We start from the raw sequence: 15,183 nt of genomic DNA, 5'->3' as shown, positions 1-15,183 counted from the left end.
AAATGATTAAATAGTAGAACACTGATTTTCTTTGACTGGTTAAAGCAGAGAGTGCAACATATACTGTAGTTCTTTCTAATACTACTTGTTGATGTAGTAGCTCTCTCTTTTTTTTAACAATCAAACGACATCAGTAGAACGATTGTCTTTGTAAACACAGATTGTGCAGCACTTTCCATTTCTTCACCAGTAACCTTCGTAGCCATGGTAACCAGCGTCTCGGGAGTAGTAGCCCTGGTCCTGATGATAAGGCACGCTCCACTGAAATGTAAATCACATAAAAAGACAATGAGGTGTGGTTTATTCTGAAATCTTAAAAAGAGCAATATGTAAGACTCACATATCTCTGCTCCTGCCTCCATGGGTGCATGTTGAGTCTCGAGCCGTTCCCTACAAAGACCAGGGAGAAATTAACTAACATCGTAATATATTAGGTCTCTCAACATGCTACCCATCATTCCACATGCTGACCATGATGTCCAGCCCATTGGCTCCTGCCTGAGGCTGGAAGGCCGTGAGGGTAGGGTCTTTTCTTGTGATGCCTGGGTTTCTTCTTCTCCTGTTTAGGGATGGGGGGCAGCAGTCTGCGAGCCTCATCGCTATACTCCTGCAGGAGCATCTGTGCCTGTTCCTGAGGCAGCTCTACGTACTGCAGCTCCTCCAGCAAGTTGCTCTGTGGCTCTGGAAGACTGCAGCTCACTGGAGACCAGAAGGAAAGTTTAAATTGCAGAGAGAAGCATGACAGAAACCATGTGCATGTGATGTTCAGTCTGCATTGGACCCGTTCATATGACTCTGCAGTCACTTAGATGTAATACTTCTTATAAAAAGTGCACAAGTCAGACCTTGGAGTTTGAGCAGCGCGGTCTCAGGGATCTCCTCCCCATTGCTCATCTGGTGCTGAGACAGTCGTCTTTTCCACTCATCTGCTGAGGGAAAGACCACCACCACGCGGCGCCTGAAGCCGGTGAACAGCTGCAGCTTGTAACGTCGTGCAGAAAAGAGGATGTTGCACTGGAAAGATTTGACAGAGAGAATATTTTAAAAGAGATGAGGAAGGCAAATAAGTCCAAGTACTGTCATGCCCAAGCATACTTCAGTGAATAATTAAATTACACATGCTTTTGCCTAAAATGCCTCTTTGAGCACTTTGTAAAACTACCAAATAGGGAAAAAAAGTATTTCTCTTGTCATTGGAGTGAAAGTGAAGTGAAAAATGACCTGGTCAAAGATGTAGTTTCCAGGAGTCTGAGCAGCCACCTTGATCAAATCAGTTACACACTGAGAGGCCTGCTGAAGCCTGCTGTCTCTCCGTCCACCACGCTGCACAAACACACAGATTGAATATTTTTGGATCAGTCGGTCAGAACTTGAACATCATCTTTGAATGTGAATATAAAGCACAAGAGTGAAGACTGAGGTTTTGACTGACAATCATACATGCCAGCAGCTCCTCAGTGCCCAGCAGCTTGTACTGTTTCTCAGGGTGCTGCTTTATGTGAGTCCTGGCCCAGTGGCTTTTCCCAGAACCTGGAAGACCAACCATCAACAACAACTGTAGGGAGAAAAGAGAAAGATTAAACTCCTTTTTATATAATTTATGTCTGTTGGTCCTTCCAATGTTACGTCTGCATTCAGCCTTTCCATCATACACATTCATATGCTTTGACCCAGATAGCGTCTCTTACCTCACATTGTGCTTTGAGGGTTGGAGGCAACGTGGTTCGCACCCTCTGCCCAGCAGAAAGAGCCGCCAGCGGTGTGAAACCTGGAGGGCCGGGGTACCATGGAGGAGCTGTGGGGTCCAGGAGGAATCTTACTGAACAGCTCTTACAGAGGACATGAGGGAACAGTGGACGACCCAGCAGCACAGAGGCCTCCAGGGAGAAGGCCTCACCCATGAAACGACCGTTCTTATGGAAAGTCAGCTCAACAGCACCATCTGTGGAGAAGCACTGTCCATGTGCATGTGTATACATGATGCATAAACAAAAAGTTGGGATTAGAAAAAACGAAACATCCATTCTCTGAAAAGCCAGATCTTGGTGCGACAAGACAACAAAGAGCAAGTTACAAAGAATCCAAATAGAGGGAGAATTGAAGAGAGATGTGTCGCTTACAGCATAGCATCCAATGATGTCTCCCTCTGAGAAGACTTCTCCAAACTCTTCCTCCTTCCCACCCGACACCTTTTTACCACAGCCATCATAAGCAAAAGAGAAGTCATCTTCACCTGGTATGAGACAGTTAGATAGCCGGAGGGAGAAAGAAGAGAGCGATCTTAACAACAATAACCACATCTCCAGAAAAGTGCCTCAGTTTAAATCAGTTCTCCTAAAGTGAATCTAATAATGGAGCTAATTCTTACCCAGCAGTAAAGAGGTGTTGGCCGTAGACCAGCCTACTCTCAGGCCGCAAGGTTCCATGTCTTCTTGTTCCTGCAGCTGAGTCGTCAACAACTTCCTCTCCAGCCTCACTTCAAAGCCCACCCTGCCCCTCAGCACCCCGTGGGTGACCCTGCATCCTGACCACAGCGACGGGAATCGAGCCCAGAACCGCGGCTGGCCGCACGCACCATCAGGACCCACCTCGAAGTGGAGGTGACTGTCATCTGTGAGGACGACAGAAAATCCTGGATCCAACATGGCTTGTGACTTATCACAGTAAAACACTGTAACTAAACGATTGTTTCCTGTTCCTTCACCAGAAAGGTGGTGTGTGTCGTCACAAAGACTTACATGGATCTAATCTGACTTGATCTTCATCTTCCTCCCTCGTCTCCTCTCTGTCCACTTGAGGTTGTGGGGATTTGGCCCTGGTTTGAGAGGAGATAGACAGATGCTTTGCTATGTCTCAATACAAACCCTGTTACTTTGTCCCCATCATATCATATATCATGCAGAATTAAAGTAAAAGTACAGTATATTAAAGCATCAGCAATAGTAGTTGTGTATTTCTGAATAAGTGTACATGTACAAAAACCTATATTTATTAGTTACGTAAAATAGAAATTATCAAATAAAGTACAAGTATTTTAAAATTGCACTCTCGACCTTTGCCCCTCTTAAAACGTATTAAAATAACACTTGACTAACTTGTGTAGTTCTGAAACACCTGTAGTATAATCTCAATTTACACTTTACGTGTTCATTTGGACCGAGTCTAAAGATTTTAAATGCTTCTTTACAAAACGTCTAACTAGAATCTAGCTTACCTCTTGTATCGCATCTCCTCCTTGAACTCGTAGAAAGCTCTTCCTCTGCCCGTCTTCTCTGATGACGGAGCTCTCCGGTCCTCTCCGGGGTCCTCTGCACCTCCTTGCTGCACTTCCACCTCCCTCTCCTCCGCTTGGCACACTGGTACACAGTCTGAAACACCCCGGGAGCCTCCTCGTAGTGTTGAAACGCACTCAGAGCCGTGTGGTAGCGGTCTCACACCGGTATCGCTCTCTGTCTGTGTCGCGGTGTCCATGTACTCTCGGGAGCAGTCCGGTGTACATCGCTCAGTAACATCAGCTCCTGGAGGCGATAATGGCGGGTCGTAAACCTCTCTGCTAAACGGCTCCGCCGGTGCTGAAGGTGTCAGCGAGCTGTCATTCTGTAGTATGGCCTCTTCGTCGCCGTCTCTCCCACCTCGTCCTGCCTCTAACGCGGACCACAGCCTGCCCAACAGCTCAGCCTTCAGTCCTTTGCCGTCCAACCCGAGTTCTTTAAGTCTGGACCGCAGCTCGGCCACTTTCAACTTCTTCATGTCCGTTAGTTTCATTTCTACCGAGTGAGTACAACTTTCTTTTATTCGAGTTGGAACAACAACGGTCTCAAAGTAAACTCGAGAAGAGCAGCTGTGCGGATCAAAACATCAGTTCAATATGGTGCCCTGCTTTGTGATTGGCTCTTTACTTCTTTTTCCTTCGAATTTGTGGCAGACTAGATGGTTGCTGCGGTCCTTGCTGCCACCAAACGGTTAGAAGAGGTACTACACCTAGAGACAACCAAATCGATTGTTCAGCAAAATACATATTCTTTACATAAGTGAAACACTATGTGACTATACTCTTCTAGAATTAAATATTCAGCATTCAAAGTAAAATAATGTCAGTTTTATCGGCCAAACTCACTATCAACAGTAAAAGCACTCATTCTTTTACTTTGGTGAAAGAATTACATGGTCGTGTCATAGTCTACGATACGAGGGGTCCAGGAAATTGAGTTAAAAAGTACAATGTTTACCTCTGAGATGTAGTAGGGATTTGTAAAGTTGCATCAATGGAAATGTATGGAACAACTTAAGTAAAGTACAAGTAACTCAAATTGGTAGTTACAGTACTTGAATAAATATACTTTATTTATTTAAGTAAAATGACCAAATACTTTGTTACATGCAAATGTCCTGCGTTCAGATTCCTACTTCAATGAGTACAAAAGTTCTGCTAAATGTACTTTAAGTATCAGATGTAAAGATACACGCTTTCTGTGAGCATTAGGAAAGTAACCCTTAACATACAGTAAACATGCTCTCATTATGTATGAACATATGACCTAATCTGCTGTATATTTGGTCTATTAATGTTTCTTTATAAAAGGCAAAATAAATTAAATGTGTCACAGAATGCCTTTAGTGGGAACTTCAGAAAAAAAGCCAGAGGTATTGTATTTATTAATATGGATGTACGTATTGTATGAGGTGAGACAACGTTCTTTCATAACGGGAGGCGTTTTATTTTCAACAAACAAGACAAATGCAAATAAACACAACTGTGAGCACAAACAGGTATAAGAGGTAAAAAGCAAGACCAAGGTCAGTTATAATACAAAAACATTTCATATATTACAAGTAGTTAAATGACATTGCTGTCTCATCTCTCTTTACTTCAGATTTCTTGCTCCGCTGTCTGTGTGTCATTACAACCACTTGGGTCAATGACGACAGGGGGGAAGTTGACAAACAACTTTGGATCGTTCCTCTTAAAAAGTCAGAAAACTCTCCACTAACCCGTCTGGGCTCTGCACAAATGATCACGGATCATTAAATCTTGACCTCCTATTTACACATTGCAGACTCTGCGAGTATCATTTGAGAAGATTTGCCTTCTTCAGCAAGTGGCCGCTTCCACACAAACAGCATCATGATAGAAATCGTCACAAGAAGAGAGACAGTCAGCAGTGATTTTTCTGTTACACAACAGAACATTCGGGTCATGCTCACCCAGTGAGCCTGGTACTTCGTGGCTCTGTCACACTCTCGCCACATGCTTCACAATAAAAGCGCCTCAGTGCTACATTTGAATATTACACTCAGAACAGTCAACAAAGTGTATTCTCCCTGATGAGGACACGACTGTGCAAAGCATCAGGTTCCAGCTGAAATGTAAACAACCGTGCATATTAAATCGATTCAAAACAGGCTGCAATAAAAACACCATCTGGTTTCCTGTGGCGTCAGAAGTGATGCGAATAAACGCCAATGCATTGATTCACAAAGTCAAGGTCAAAAGACAAAAATAATTATTAGCTTCTAAGTAACACTGTGGTTATTAGATCACTGAATGCATCTGCTTACATACTACAAGCTATTCTGATGAGTGTCTCTTTTTTATTCAGTAAAATCCCTTTTGTCAGAGTTGAGAGATAAAAAATAATTTGTCCACAACTTTGAAAAATCTAGAAACTTGTTTTACAACTTAATGCTGTTCGGGGGCATTTCCAGATAAATTTAATTATTTTAACTGATGGTGGCTTTGCAGCTTTCCAACAGTTGATACTAGTTCTTTTTGCCAAGGGGGATTGATTGAGGCTAACAAAAAAAATGTCTTCTTCGGTCGCTCCTGATTACACTAAATTATATGATTTGAACACTGCATACGTTGCAGCTATCTAGACAAAGAAACTGCAAAAAAAAAAATCCTTGTCATGAAGCAAACTGAATATTTAAGGATTTTGGAAATTTGATTTGTTCCCTTTAGAAAAAAAGATGCTTAGTCCTGACTCAATTGTAATAAATACAAGAGGCACGAACTGTATTTACTTAGTTGTGGTGCTTCAGTGAGACACGGCCAACTGGGATGGCAGTGTCATGTAATGTTAGAGATGTTGGCCCTTCTCATATAACGTATCATTATATAATATAGCCTGATGGTAAAAATAAACTTGTCAGTGCTCTCTGGAGGACAAACGTTATAATGGAGACACTGTTTCTAAATTAGTTGAAACATATCTTTGGCATGTCTTGTTGCTTATCAGCTGACACATACACCCATTTATAGGTCAGGCTCTTATTATATAAGATGATGAATTATATCAACATAAAAAGCATACTGGCATATCCATACTCTACATGCAGGAGTGGGAAATGTAGACATTGTGGATTATAATTTAAAATTGAATTTAGACGGCGGATTTAAGCAAATTATCTGCTCGGTACCCCCATACTCTCTCTATTAGACAAAGATGGTGGGTGTTGCTGGAGGATTTTGAGGTGTGGGGGAGCCGCTGTCAGACGGACTGTGTCCGAGCAGCAGCTCCTTCTCTCGAGGACGACACGGCCTGCTGATGTGCTGGCTGTGAGAGTGGTAGAGCCGCAGGAAGGCCAGGATGGACTGAGTCAGCCACAGAGCCGTCACGCCCCACAGAGACACCTGAGGACACACGGTCTGATTGATTAAGCTTGCAGTCACACTTATATAATGCAAGCATCCAGACTTTGGATGCTGATGTGTGTCACTGTGTAGATGTCAGGACGTCTGCTTTCTCTCCCCCCTTGTTTTTTCCCCTGCTCTTTCTCCCACAACCCTTAATAGGATAAGAGGTGACTGATAATGGATCAAGCCTCGGCTCGCCTGCCAGACTCCTCGTCCCCATCACAAAAACCAGTGTGGATGACATTAACAGCTGTAAAGGTTGATTCTTACGTTGGTATATTTCTTTGATTACCACGAAAAATCCTAGTTAAATGTTCCTGGCAACTACTAGAACAGCTTCTGGATCAAGGGAAAATGACTTTAGAAAGTGAATAATATGAATAAGTGATTGTAACAGCCTTACTCTCAATCTATCCATCTATGTTCTGTGTATGGATGTGCTTTTTAAAAGCAAATGGGAGCATATATTATATTAATTATGGTACTAATTCTTATTTACTGTTTGCTGCATTTTACTCTTATATATTTACAATTTCACAACAGCTTCCAGTAAAAACTTCAAAAGGTCAACTCATGTCAACCTTTACTGGAAATGTAATTGTACACATGCATTGCCAAGGGAGAAATATTTTTCCTGTGGGAAAATACTGGACATTGACTGGTCGAGAGGCTAAATTTAAAAGTGTTACTTTTGCTACGCATTGTGCATAATGTGTGTGTGAGAGTGTAGGTTATTTGTGTGCACTTGTGAGCACTCGTACCTGTGCCAGACTGAGCTCATTGTAGAAAGAGGAGGTGTCCACATCAAGGTAAAGTGGAACAGACTGGGACTCAGCACAGCTGTACACAAACAAAGGTTAGGGTTTGATATCAGTACAGACTCTTGACTAAAAGATCGCCATGCTTACATACAGGACGTTCCACCACCAGACAACGTACCTGTATGGCTGTAAGTTGTGATTGGTCACGGTGTCACACCAGGAAACGAGTCCCAGGGACAAGATAACGCTGGCCCCTCCAGACAGGAAGAAAACGCAGACACTCAGCAGAACCGTCAGGAAGGACGAAAACAGGGTGCTGAGCAGAAACACACAAACAGACAGCCATCAGACATGCACTTATTTTGTTATAAACATGGATTAAATGTTACGTATTGGGTATGTGGGTAGACACTTAGAATGATTAATCAGTTAATCAATCCCCATAAAATTAACTACCACTTATGTTGAATACTTAATATAATTTATGCCAATCAATTTCATTTGGTTTTGGACCGTTTGTTCAAACAAGGCTTCATAAGACAGCACCTTGGGCTCTAAGAAATATTAACATGCACTTTATAACAATTCATTTTCATCTCATTGACACGATTATTTGCTATTTGGAGCTCCATTACCCACTTTAACTGTCATGAAGAAATTACCATAACTCTTTTTTTTAATGCCTAAATACTTGCATTTAGTGTATACATGTACATTAATTAGTAGCAAAATGTTATTTTGCAGGTAAGTGCTGTTATTACAGTTAATAAGGACCTTTCCAGCTAGTAGAATGTACTTAAAGCAGTACTTTATACCTCTACAACTACCATTCAACTGCTTCTACTGCAACTGCTCTGGAGCTACTGTACTCAGAAATGTATGCAGAAATATTACATTGTAGTAAAAGTCGTGCATTTAAAATCTCGCTCAAATAAATACTCATTACATGATATCTCAGTACATAATAGTATAAATTGTACAGTAGTGGTTCCACCGATATGTGTGTGTAACTAGCTTGTAAAGGTGGGGCTAATGTTATTTACTTTGATGGGGAATAAGAATCAGGTCAGTGTGCTACTGCAGTTATCTGTGTCGGACTCACTCATCATGTCGTCCGTGTAGATAGAAGAGGCACCTCCATCCCTGCGCCGCACCGTACAGCACCGTGAAAATACCGACAAATGTGGCGAACTGGCAGGCCGCCGGCGGGCCCCACTGCTGGACCACCAGGTGAGGCGTCTCCGTCAGCTCTTCCCGGTCCTCCGTCCTCCAGTAGCCGGTGGAGAAAAGCGCGCAGCGGCCTTTGAAAGCGGAGCCGTTGAGAGCCATGGGAACGACCACCAGCAAGCCCGCCAGCACCGACAGGGCGTGGGCCGTACAGTGGGCCAGCAGCAGTCGCCTGTCCAGCTCCATGTTACAGGTCAAACACAAACTAACAGCTGAAAGTAGTACGTTGCTTTAAAGAACAAAAACAAAACCGACTAATGTCCCCACCTCCCCGTTTGATTACCCATGTAACGACTCACCGTGGTGGTGGGTATTTAAAGAAATTAGGGCGGGGACCAAGTCATGGCTGCGCAGAAGTCCAGCCGTTACACAACGCCCCTCCCTCACAGAGAGGAGGAGGAGAGTCAGAGGTCTCACTCCGCCGGAAAAAGTAAACACGACACCACGAATCATCACTGTTATTGTCAAAATAACACTATTAGTTACATAGCATGATGATTACGGTGTACAAGGCATTTTTGAGAAGTCAAAAGTGGCTGCATTCACAACAATCAACGTACAGGCCTATAAGTGACATCTGATATATAAAGGCCAAAACAAACAGAATATACTGGATCGAAGCACAATAAAAAACAAAACAAGCAAATAAACAAAAAATGTGGGTCATTTCTAAACGTATCAACCATGTATCTTAGCAACAGACAAACAAACAAACTTTTGTAAAATTATTTATATTTATAGTGTTTTAATTAGAGACCCAACATCCCTTTTGTAGACTGAGAGGTCTTATTATTATCGTGTTGAGTGAGACATCTTTTAACATAAACGACCATTGGTACCAGAAATGTCAGCAGTGACGTATTGACGACGATATGACGTCTGCTTTTACCAACAGGCCTCTTTTTTATCAGCATTAATCCCCCTGCAGACAGATAGACTGAGTTGATTAATGGCGCTAATCAGCAGACATGTAGGCCTATATGGTTTTCAGTGGCGTATTTTGTATTTGTTTAAGTACTTAGAAATAAAACAATCCTTATTGCATAAAGCTATGTAATGTGTTTTTTTTTTTTCAGATTCCAGAGTCATGCTGACTTTATAGCACGTTTTATTTCATTTTTATCGCAGACACAGTTATAATCAAATTCGGGAAGAGTCAAATTACAGTTTAAAAAGCAGCTGGGCTAAAAAGCAGTTTAGAGGACTGATAATTGGCACTATGCAACTCGGGTCCACGCTGCATTTTAAAGCATGTCATTTTAATTGCCCCACAGGGGTCCAGACTGAATGCCACAGTTTGGCACAGAGGAATGTGGGTGGGGCTGAGTAGAAATTCTTCTCTGTGGGACAGACAACAACATCGAGCCTACTAACTAACCCCCATCCAAAGTCGATCAGTGAAACTGATTTCATGCTGCTATAACAGAGCATTCAAAACCACAGAGAAGGCAGAAGAGAACACAGTGCAACAGAGAGAAGCTAAAAATCTGTTATTATATGTAATCTTCATTTGTTTAATTCATAAACTCAAAAATACAGCCTTACAATACAATGAGTTTACACAATGGAGGGGGTCAATTAAAGGGAATGTGACGTATGGTTTTGTATGTGTAATAAATAAATTAAAATTGCATTTATTTGACAGAAATGCTTCAAATCGGTGCATGTTTTATTTACAGGTTTCAAATAAACATTTCAACCAAGGATAACCTGTAAGAGGTCTATTGCTGGTAATGCAGAGCCTTCTTCATAAAAATGTGAATAACACGACCACATCAATCATAAAATATGGTAAAAAGGGCACATATATTAACTGACAAGTCTAAGGTCACCCTCAGATTGATGCACAAACAATGAAATACTTTCCAAATAGCCAGATTGAATTACCACAGAATTGAATGAACATGATGTCTGTGACACTTAACAAAGATGGACCATTGCATTTAATTTTACATTAAGGGCATTTAGCTTTTGTCCAAAGCGACTTACAATAACCACATTTGTCAAAAGATAGAAACCACAACATCTTCAAAAAGAGTGTTAGGTCCTCATCTGAGTAAAGTAGTAGCTGTTCAGGAAGGATACATTACAAGTACAACAGTGAAGTGATATAGGTAAGAACATAGGAGTGCATTATCGCACCGCATCAAAATGCCGAAACCCGGGATCGAACCAGGGACCTTTAGATCTTCAGTCTAACGCTCTCCCAACTGAGCTATTTCGGCAGTGACCGCAACCCAGTTCGCATGCATATTTTTACTTATTTACAAAGGCATTGCTTTCTAGATTAGAGTTTATTAAAGATATAACTCTAAAATGTCAGAAAAGCATAGACCGGCTGTTAACTTTGTGTCTCCAAGGCTCTGCATTCATAAAACTGCCACAGGGTGACGTCATTTTTGACGCCTACGTTAAGCGCAGTGGCTGCTGGGAAGAAAGGTCAAGAATCGATGGTCGTGGTAGACTCCGGATTTACTGCTGCGTGAAAGATTATCTCTTTGAAAAACGAACCACTGGTACTGGAAAACGAATTTAACATGTAAAATGAGACGTTTGCCTTGAATACAGCAAACATTACAATAAGCTATCGTCCGTTTTTCAGACTCTTTTCGGGCTAGCTAGCTGCTACGTTATCTGGTTAGCAACTGCATTGTTATTGTTTTCGCTTCATTAGGCGGCCATACAAGACTATTACCCGAGGTTCCCCAGCCGAGGCAGGGGTCCGGACTGCCTGAGTGATGTTTGTTTGTCCGTTCCGGGAAGATGGATGAGAAGTCCAACAGTAGCAGCCACCATCGGGTCCTGATCGTCCTGCTCATGGTTTTGCTCTTTGGTGTCATTATGATCCAGTATGTGTGCCCGAGCAGGTCTGAGTGCCAGTTACTACACCGTCTGGGATCCTGGTTTAAGGACGGCAGTGCAACTAGTTCTCGGGGCAGTGGCAATAAAATCCAAGACGGGCTCCAGAAGGATCCGTACATTGCAGAAGATGGCGCTCTGGTCCGATTTGTCCCCCGCTTTAATTTCACCAAAGCCGATTTAAGTCGTGTTGTGGACTTCAACATCAAAGGAGACGATGTTATAGTGTTTCTGCACATTCAGAAAACTGGTGGCACGACGTTCGGTCGACACCTGGTTCGGAATATTCAGCTGGAGAGGCCTTGTGAGTGTCACGCAGGTCAAAAGAAATGTACCTGTTACCGGCCAGGTAAAAAGGAAACCTGGCTGTTCTCCCGTTTCTCCACCGGCTGGAGTTGCGGGCTTCATGCGGACTGGACTGAGCTCACCAGCTGCGTCCCGTCACGCATGGACTCACGAGAGGCGGCCGAAACCCTGCCAAGGTTTGTGAAGGAGCATAATTGGGATGGTAATCGTACAGTGTTGCTGCATGTAACAAAGTTATCTAAAGTGTAATATTACGGCCTTTAAATACGTTTTAGTGGAACCCTGTGGTTAGTTGATGTAGCTGTGAATGTGACCCTTGGAGGAAGTTTTAACACTGAAAGCAGGAGCTCAAGAGGTCAAGAGACCCAGTTTTAAAAGTATGTAATTTTGAAAAAAAGAAATGCTTATTTGCAGAACTTTCCTTTTGACCTAATGTGCAAACACTTCCAGTACAGGAACTTTTTTGCAAACTAGTACAATCCCACTTGAATTGTAGATAAATAATAAACAGATGAAATCATTAATTTTAAAAACAACATTAGTTGCAGCACTAATTCAGATTAATTGAAGTGAATTCTCAAAGCTTTTAAATGGGCTTATTCTCGACCTAATGTCTTCCTTTTCTCTCCAGTAGGAACTATTATTACATAACCATCTTAAGAGACCCAGTATCGCGCTACCTGAGCGAGTGGCGTCACGTGCAACGTGGTGCTACATGGAGGGCCTCCTTGCATGTGTGTGATGGACGTTCACCAACGCTGTCTGAGCTGCCAAGCTGTTACTCGGGGGACGACTGGTCAGGTTGCTCCCTGCAGGAGTTCATGGACTGCCCCTACAACCTGGCCAACAATCGGCAAACCCGCATGCTGGCTGATCTCAGCCTGGTGGGTTGCTATAATGTCTCCACCATGAGTGAGGAAGAGCGCTGGGCATTGCTTCTAGAGAGCGCCAAAGCTAACCTACGCGGTATGGCATTTTTTGGGCTGACAGAGTACCAGCGTAAGACCCAGTATTTGTTCGAGCGTAGCTTCAACCTTGAATTCATTGCACCCTTCACACAGCTCAATGGCACGCGTGCCTCCAGTGTGGAGGTCCCTTCTGAGACACAACACAGAATTCTCCAGCTAAACCGATGGGACGTGGAGCTGTACGAGTATGCCCGTGACCTTTTCCTGCAGCGTTTCCAGGTGGCGAGGCAGCAGGAGCGCAGGCAAGCCAGAGAGAGGCGTCAGCAGGAGAGGAGGCGGCTCCGTGGAAGGTTCACAATAAAGCAAGGGAAGCAGCTGAAGCCCACAGAAACACCCCGTCACCCTGTTAGCCACAATGTAGTAACTGAGGAGCAGCAGAGAGGGAAGGCTGGTGGAGGTGGTGTGGAGTCAGAAGTACTACTCCCAGAGTGGTGGGATCTGGATGAGAATAGCACCATGGAGGATTACATGGATAATGTAGAGCAGTGGTAGTGACTGGAACAAGCAGTAGGGTGTCTTAATACTAAGTGTGCCATCTTCTGCCTTGTGTGTTAATGAATTAAAGTTATTTTTAGTATATGCCTTCCACTTAAAACTTTTTTTTGTTCACCATGAATAAATTACACATTTATTTATTGATACTGATTGTATTTCTTTACCACAACTGCCATTCACAATGAATACATTTCTCTGATTAAAAAAAAGCCAGGCTGGGCTAGGAACCTGCAACGATTTACCTTTCAGTGATCACACATACCTTCTGGACTCTTCTCCCGGATTTTAAACACATCTGAACTCTTGTGGTGTAGCTTGGAATGAGTGGGTGTTTTTGTAGTTGTTGTTGATAACAATTTACTTCATTTCATTGACTTGTTATTTCCATGAATAATAATATGCTACTGGTTGTGACTTACAATCTATATATTTGCCAATTTTTTGTTTTGTCTAATGTGTACATCTTAAAATGTTCCTGTGTTTTTGCGTCTTAAGTAACAAGAGAATGGAATTTTCATAGATACCTCATTGTGTAGCATTTACTGCTAATGTGAAATTACTGAATGTGTCCTAAGTCTCAGTTTTTTTTATATATAAAAATGCTTTTACATTCACTGCACCATTGTTCTATCCTTGGTCTACTTCCATATCTTCTTTCTGTGTCTGAAGTCCTTTTGTCTGATCATGTGCACAAAAGACAGCTTTTGTGTTGCACTTGCAACCCCTTGGAACACCGGCAGAGAGCGCTGAAATAACAATGAAATCAAATCGTCCTGGGTGGAGAGATACTGAGGTGGTAGTTGACATCACGGCTTATTCTTAAATTTGGTTGGGTAGGATTTAAACCACTTTCAGTGCGATCCTCGGAGGATTTAATCGAGGGATCAGCTTTGACAGCTGCTCCTACATTTTGAAGAATTATCCAGCAATATATTGAATATGCTCAAGCCTTGATGGAGGTTTATTTATTTTTTTACATTACCGTTACACCAGTAGAAATGGTTGACAGATGAGAACAACATGCTATTCATTCTCTATACTGAAATGTATAAATTAAAAATGTATATGTATAGTTACATTTAAACAGTCTAAAACAGGATTCAGATTTTTTTTTATATATATATAAATGTTTGTATCTGTCAAAAGCTAATGCCAGAAGAACCACATATAGGCCACTTCTACAATACAATGCATGCATCTTATTAATTGGCCGTGTTATATGCTTAAAAAGACTGTCTAACCAACCACGTGTGACATCTTATTTGATGTGCGTCAACAACGAATGTTACGTTTTATTCTGAAAAAAAAAACATTACTGGACCGGAAACAGCGTTGCTAGCATCAGGTGGAATAGCTGAAGAGCGCGCCTCTAGCGTACGTACCTGGCATTGCGTATTTTGAGTATCAAGGCTTAAAAAAACGAAGTAATATTTAGTTAAACATGAATATATCATCTCTGTTGTATGGGGGTGTTCAAATTGTGTTTTATAAATGTCGTTGAATTAGGATTTGTGAACGGGAAAAATGTGTTAGCCAAAGTTTGAACTGCCATTTCATGCTAGCCCAACTGTTACCGTACCAATGGAAACAGGTTAAACGAGTCAGCCAATGACACGCTGTTGGGGTATATGTGGATTTATTGGGGGGCTAACGTAACGCAAAATATCTTTACTACTTGTTACTATTGGTAATAATGAGCCGTTCGTAACCAGGGACGTCTTTTGTGAGTGTAATCTTCAACACGCAGCCGTATCACCTGCAGCCTACCTCTATGGACTGCCGTGCTTTGGTCGTGACTTTGATTTCCCCCTCCCCTAGTGCTAATCATGTTATCTAAAAACGAAAGCAAACACTCCCAACTCCTCCCTCACCACTCTGCCCTCCCTCTGATTTTTTTTTTCTAAATCTGTTATTCTGCTGTGTATTCCGT

The 15,183-nt window shown here is 42.3% G+C and overlaps 3 protein-coding genes across 4 annotated transcripts; 1 reads left to right on the top strand and 2 right to left on the bottom strand.

The window, feature by feature from the left end:
* Positions 1-119: 119 nt before the first annotated feature.
* On the bottom strand, positions 120-3,856 carry LOC311013654 (heterogeneous nuclear ribonucleoprotein U-like protein 2). Its single transcript, XM_084009788.1, has 11 exons — positions 3,215-3,856; positions 2,739-2,815; positions 2,369-2,611; positions 2,121-2,233; positions 1,689-1,955; positions 1,433-1,555; positions 1,222-1,323; positions 846-1,014; positions 472-699; positions 341-390; positions 120-261 (listed from the first exon to the last, which is right to left on the bottom strand). The coding sequence occupies exons 1-11, from the start codon at positions 3,763-3,765 to the stop codon at positions 184-186; spliced, it is 2,001 nt and encodes a 666-aa protein (XP_083865914.1). The 5' UTR covers positions 3,766-3,856; the 3' UTR covers positions 120-183.
* An 844-nt stretch (positions 3,857-4,700) lies between these two features.
* LOC311013681 (transmembrane protein 179) lies at positions 4,701-8,936 on the bottom strand. Its single transcript, XM_084009820.1, has 4 exons — positions 8,501-8,936; positions 7,577-7,714; positions 7,399-7,477; positions 4,701-6,634 (listed from the first exon to the last, which is right to left on the bottom strand). Exons 1-4 carry the CDS (start codon positions 8,809-8,811, stop codon positions 6,437-6,439), a joined length of 726 nt encoding a protein of 241 aa, XP_083865946.1. The 5' UTR covers positions 8,812-8,936; the 3' UTR covers positions 4,701-6,436.
* Positions 8,937-11,065: 2,129 nt separating this feature from the next.
* Positions 11,066-13,845, top strand: hs6st2 (heparan sulfate 6-O-sulfotransferase 2). 2 transcript variants are annotated; one of them, XM_084010379.1, is made up of 2 exons: positions 11,066-11,966; positions 12,425-13,845. In XM_084010379.1, the coding sequence occupies exons 1-2, from the start codon at positions 11,389-11,391 to the stop codon at positions 13,248-13,250; spliced, it is 1,404 nt and encodes a 467-aa protein (XP_083866505.1). In that variant the 5' UTR covers positions 11,066-11,388; the 3' UTR covers positions 13,251-13,845. The 2 variants fall into 2 exon arrangements, with proteins under 2 accessions (XP_083866505.1, XP_083866504.1); XM_084010378.1 differs by having other exon boundaries at positions 12,422-13,843.
* The last annotated feature ends 1,338 nt before the right edge of the window (positions 13,846-15,183 follow it).

Source organism: Eutrigla gurnardus (assembly GCF_963514095.1).
Source record: "Eutrigla gurnardus genome assembly, chromosome: 5".
Classification (NCBI taxonomy): Eukaryota; Metazoa; Chordata; class Actinopteri; order Perciformes; family Triglidae; genus Eutrigla; species Eutrigla gurnardus.
This window is presented reverse-complemented; position numbering and strand designations above follow the sequence as displayed.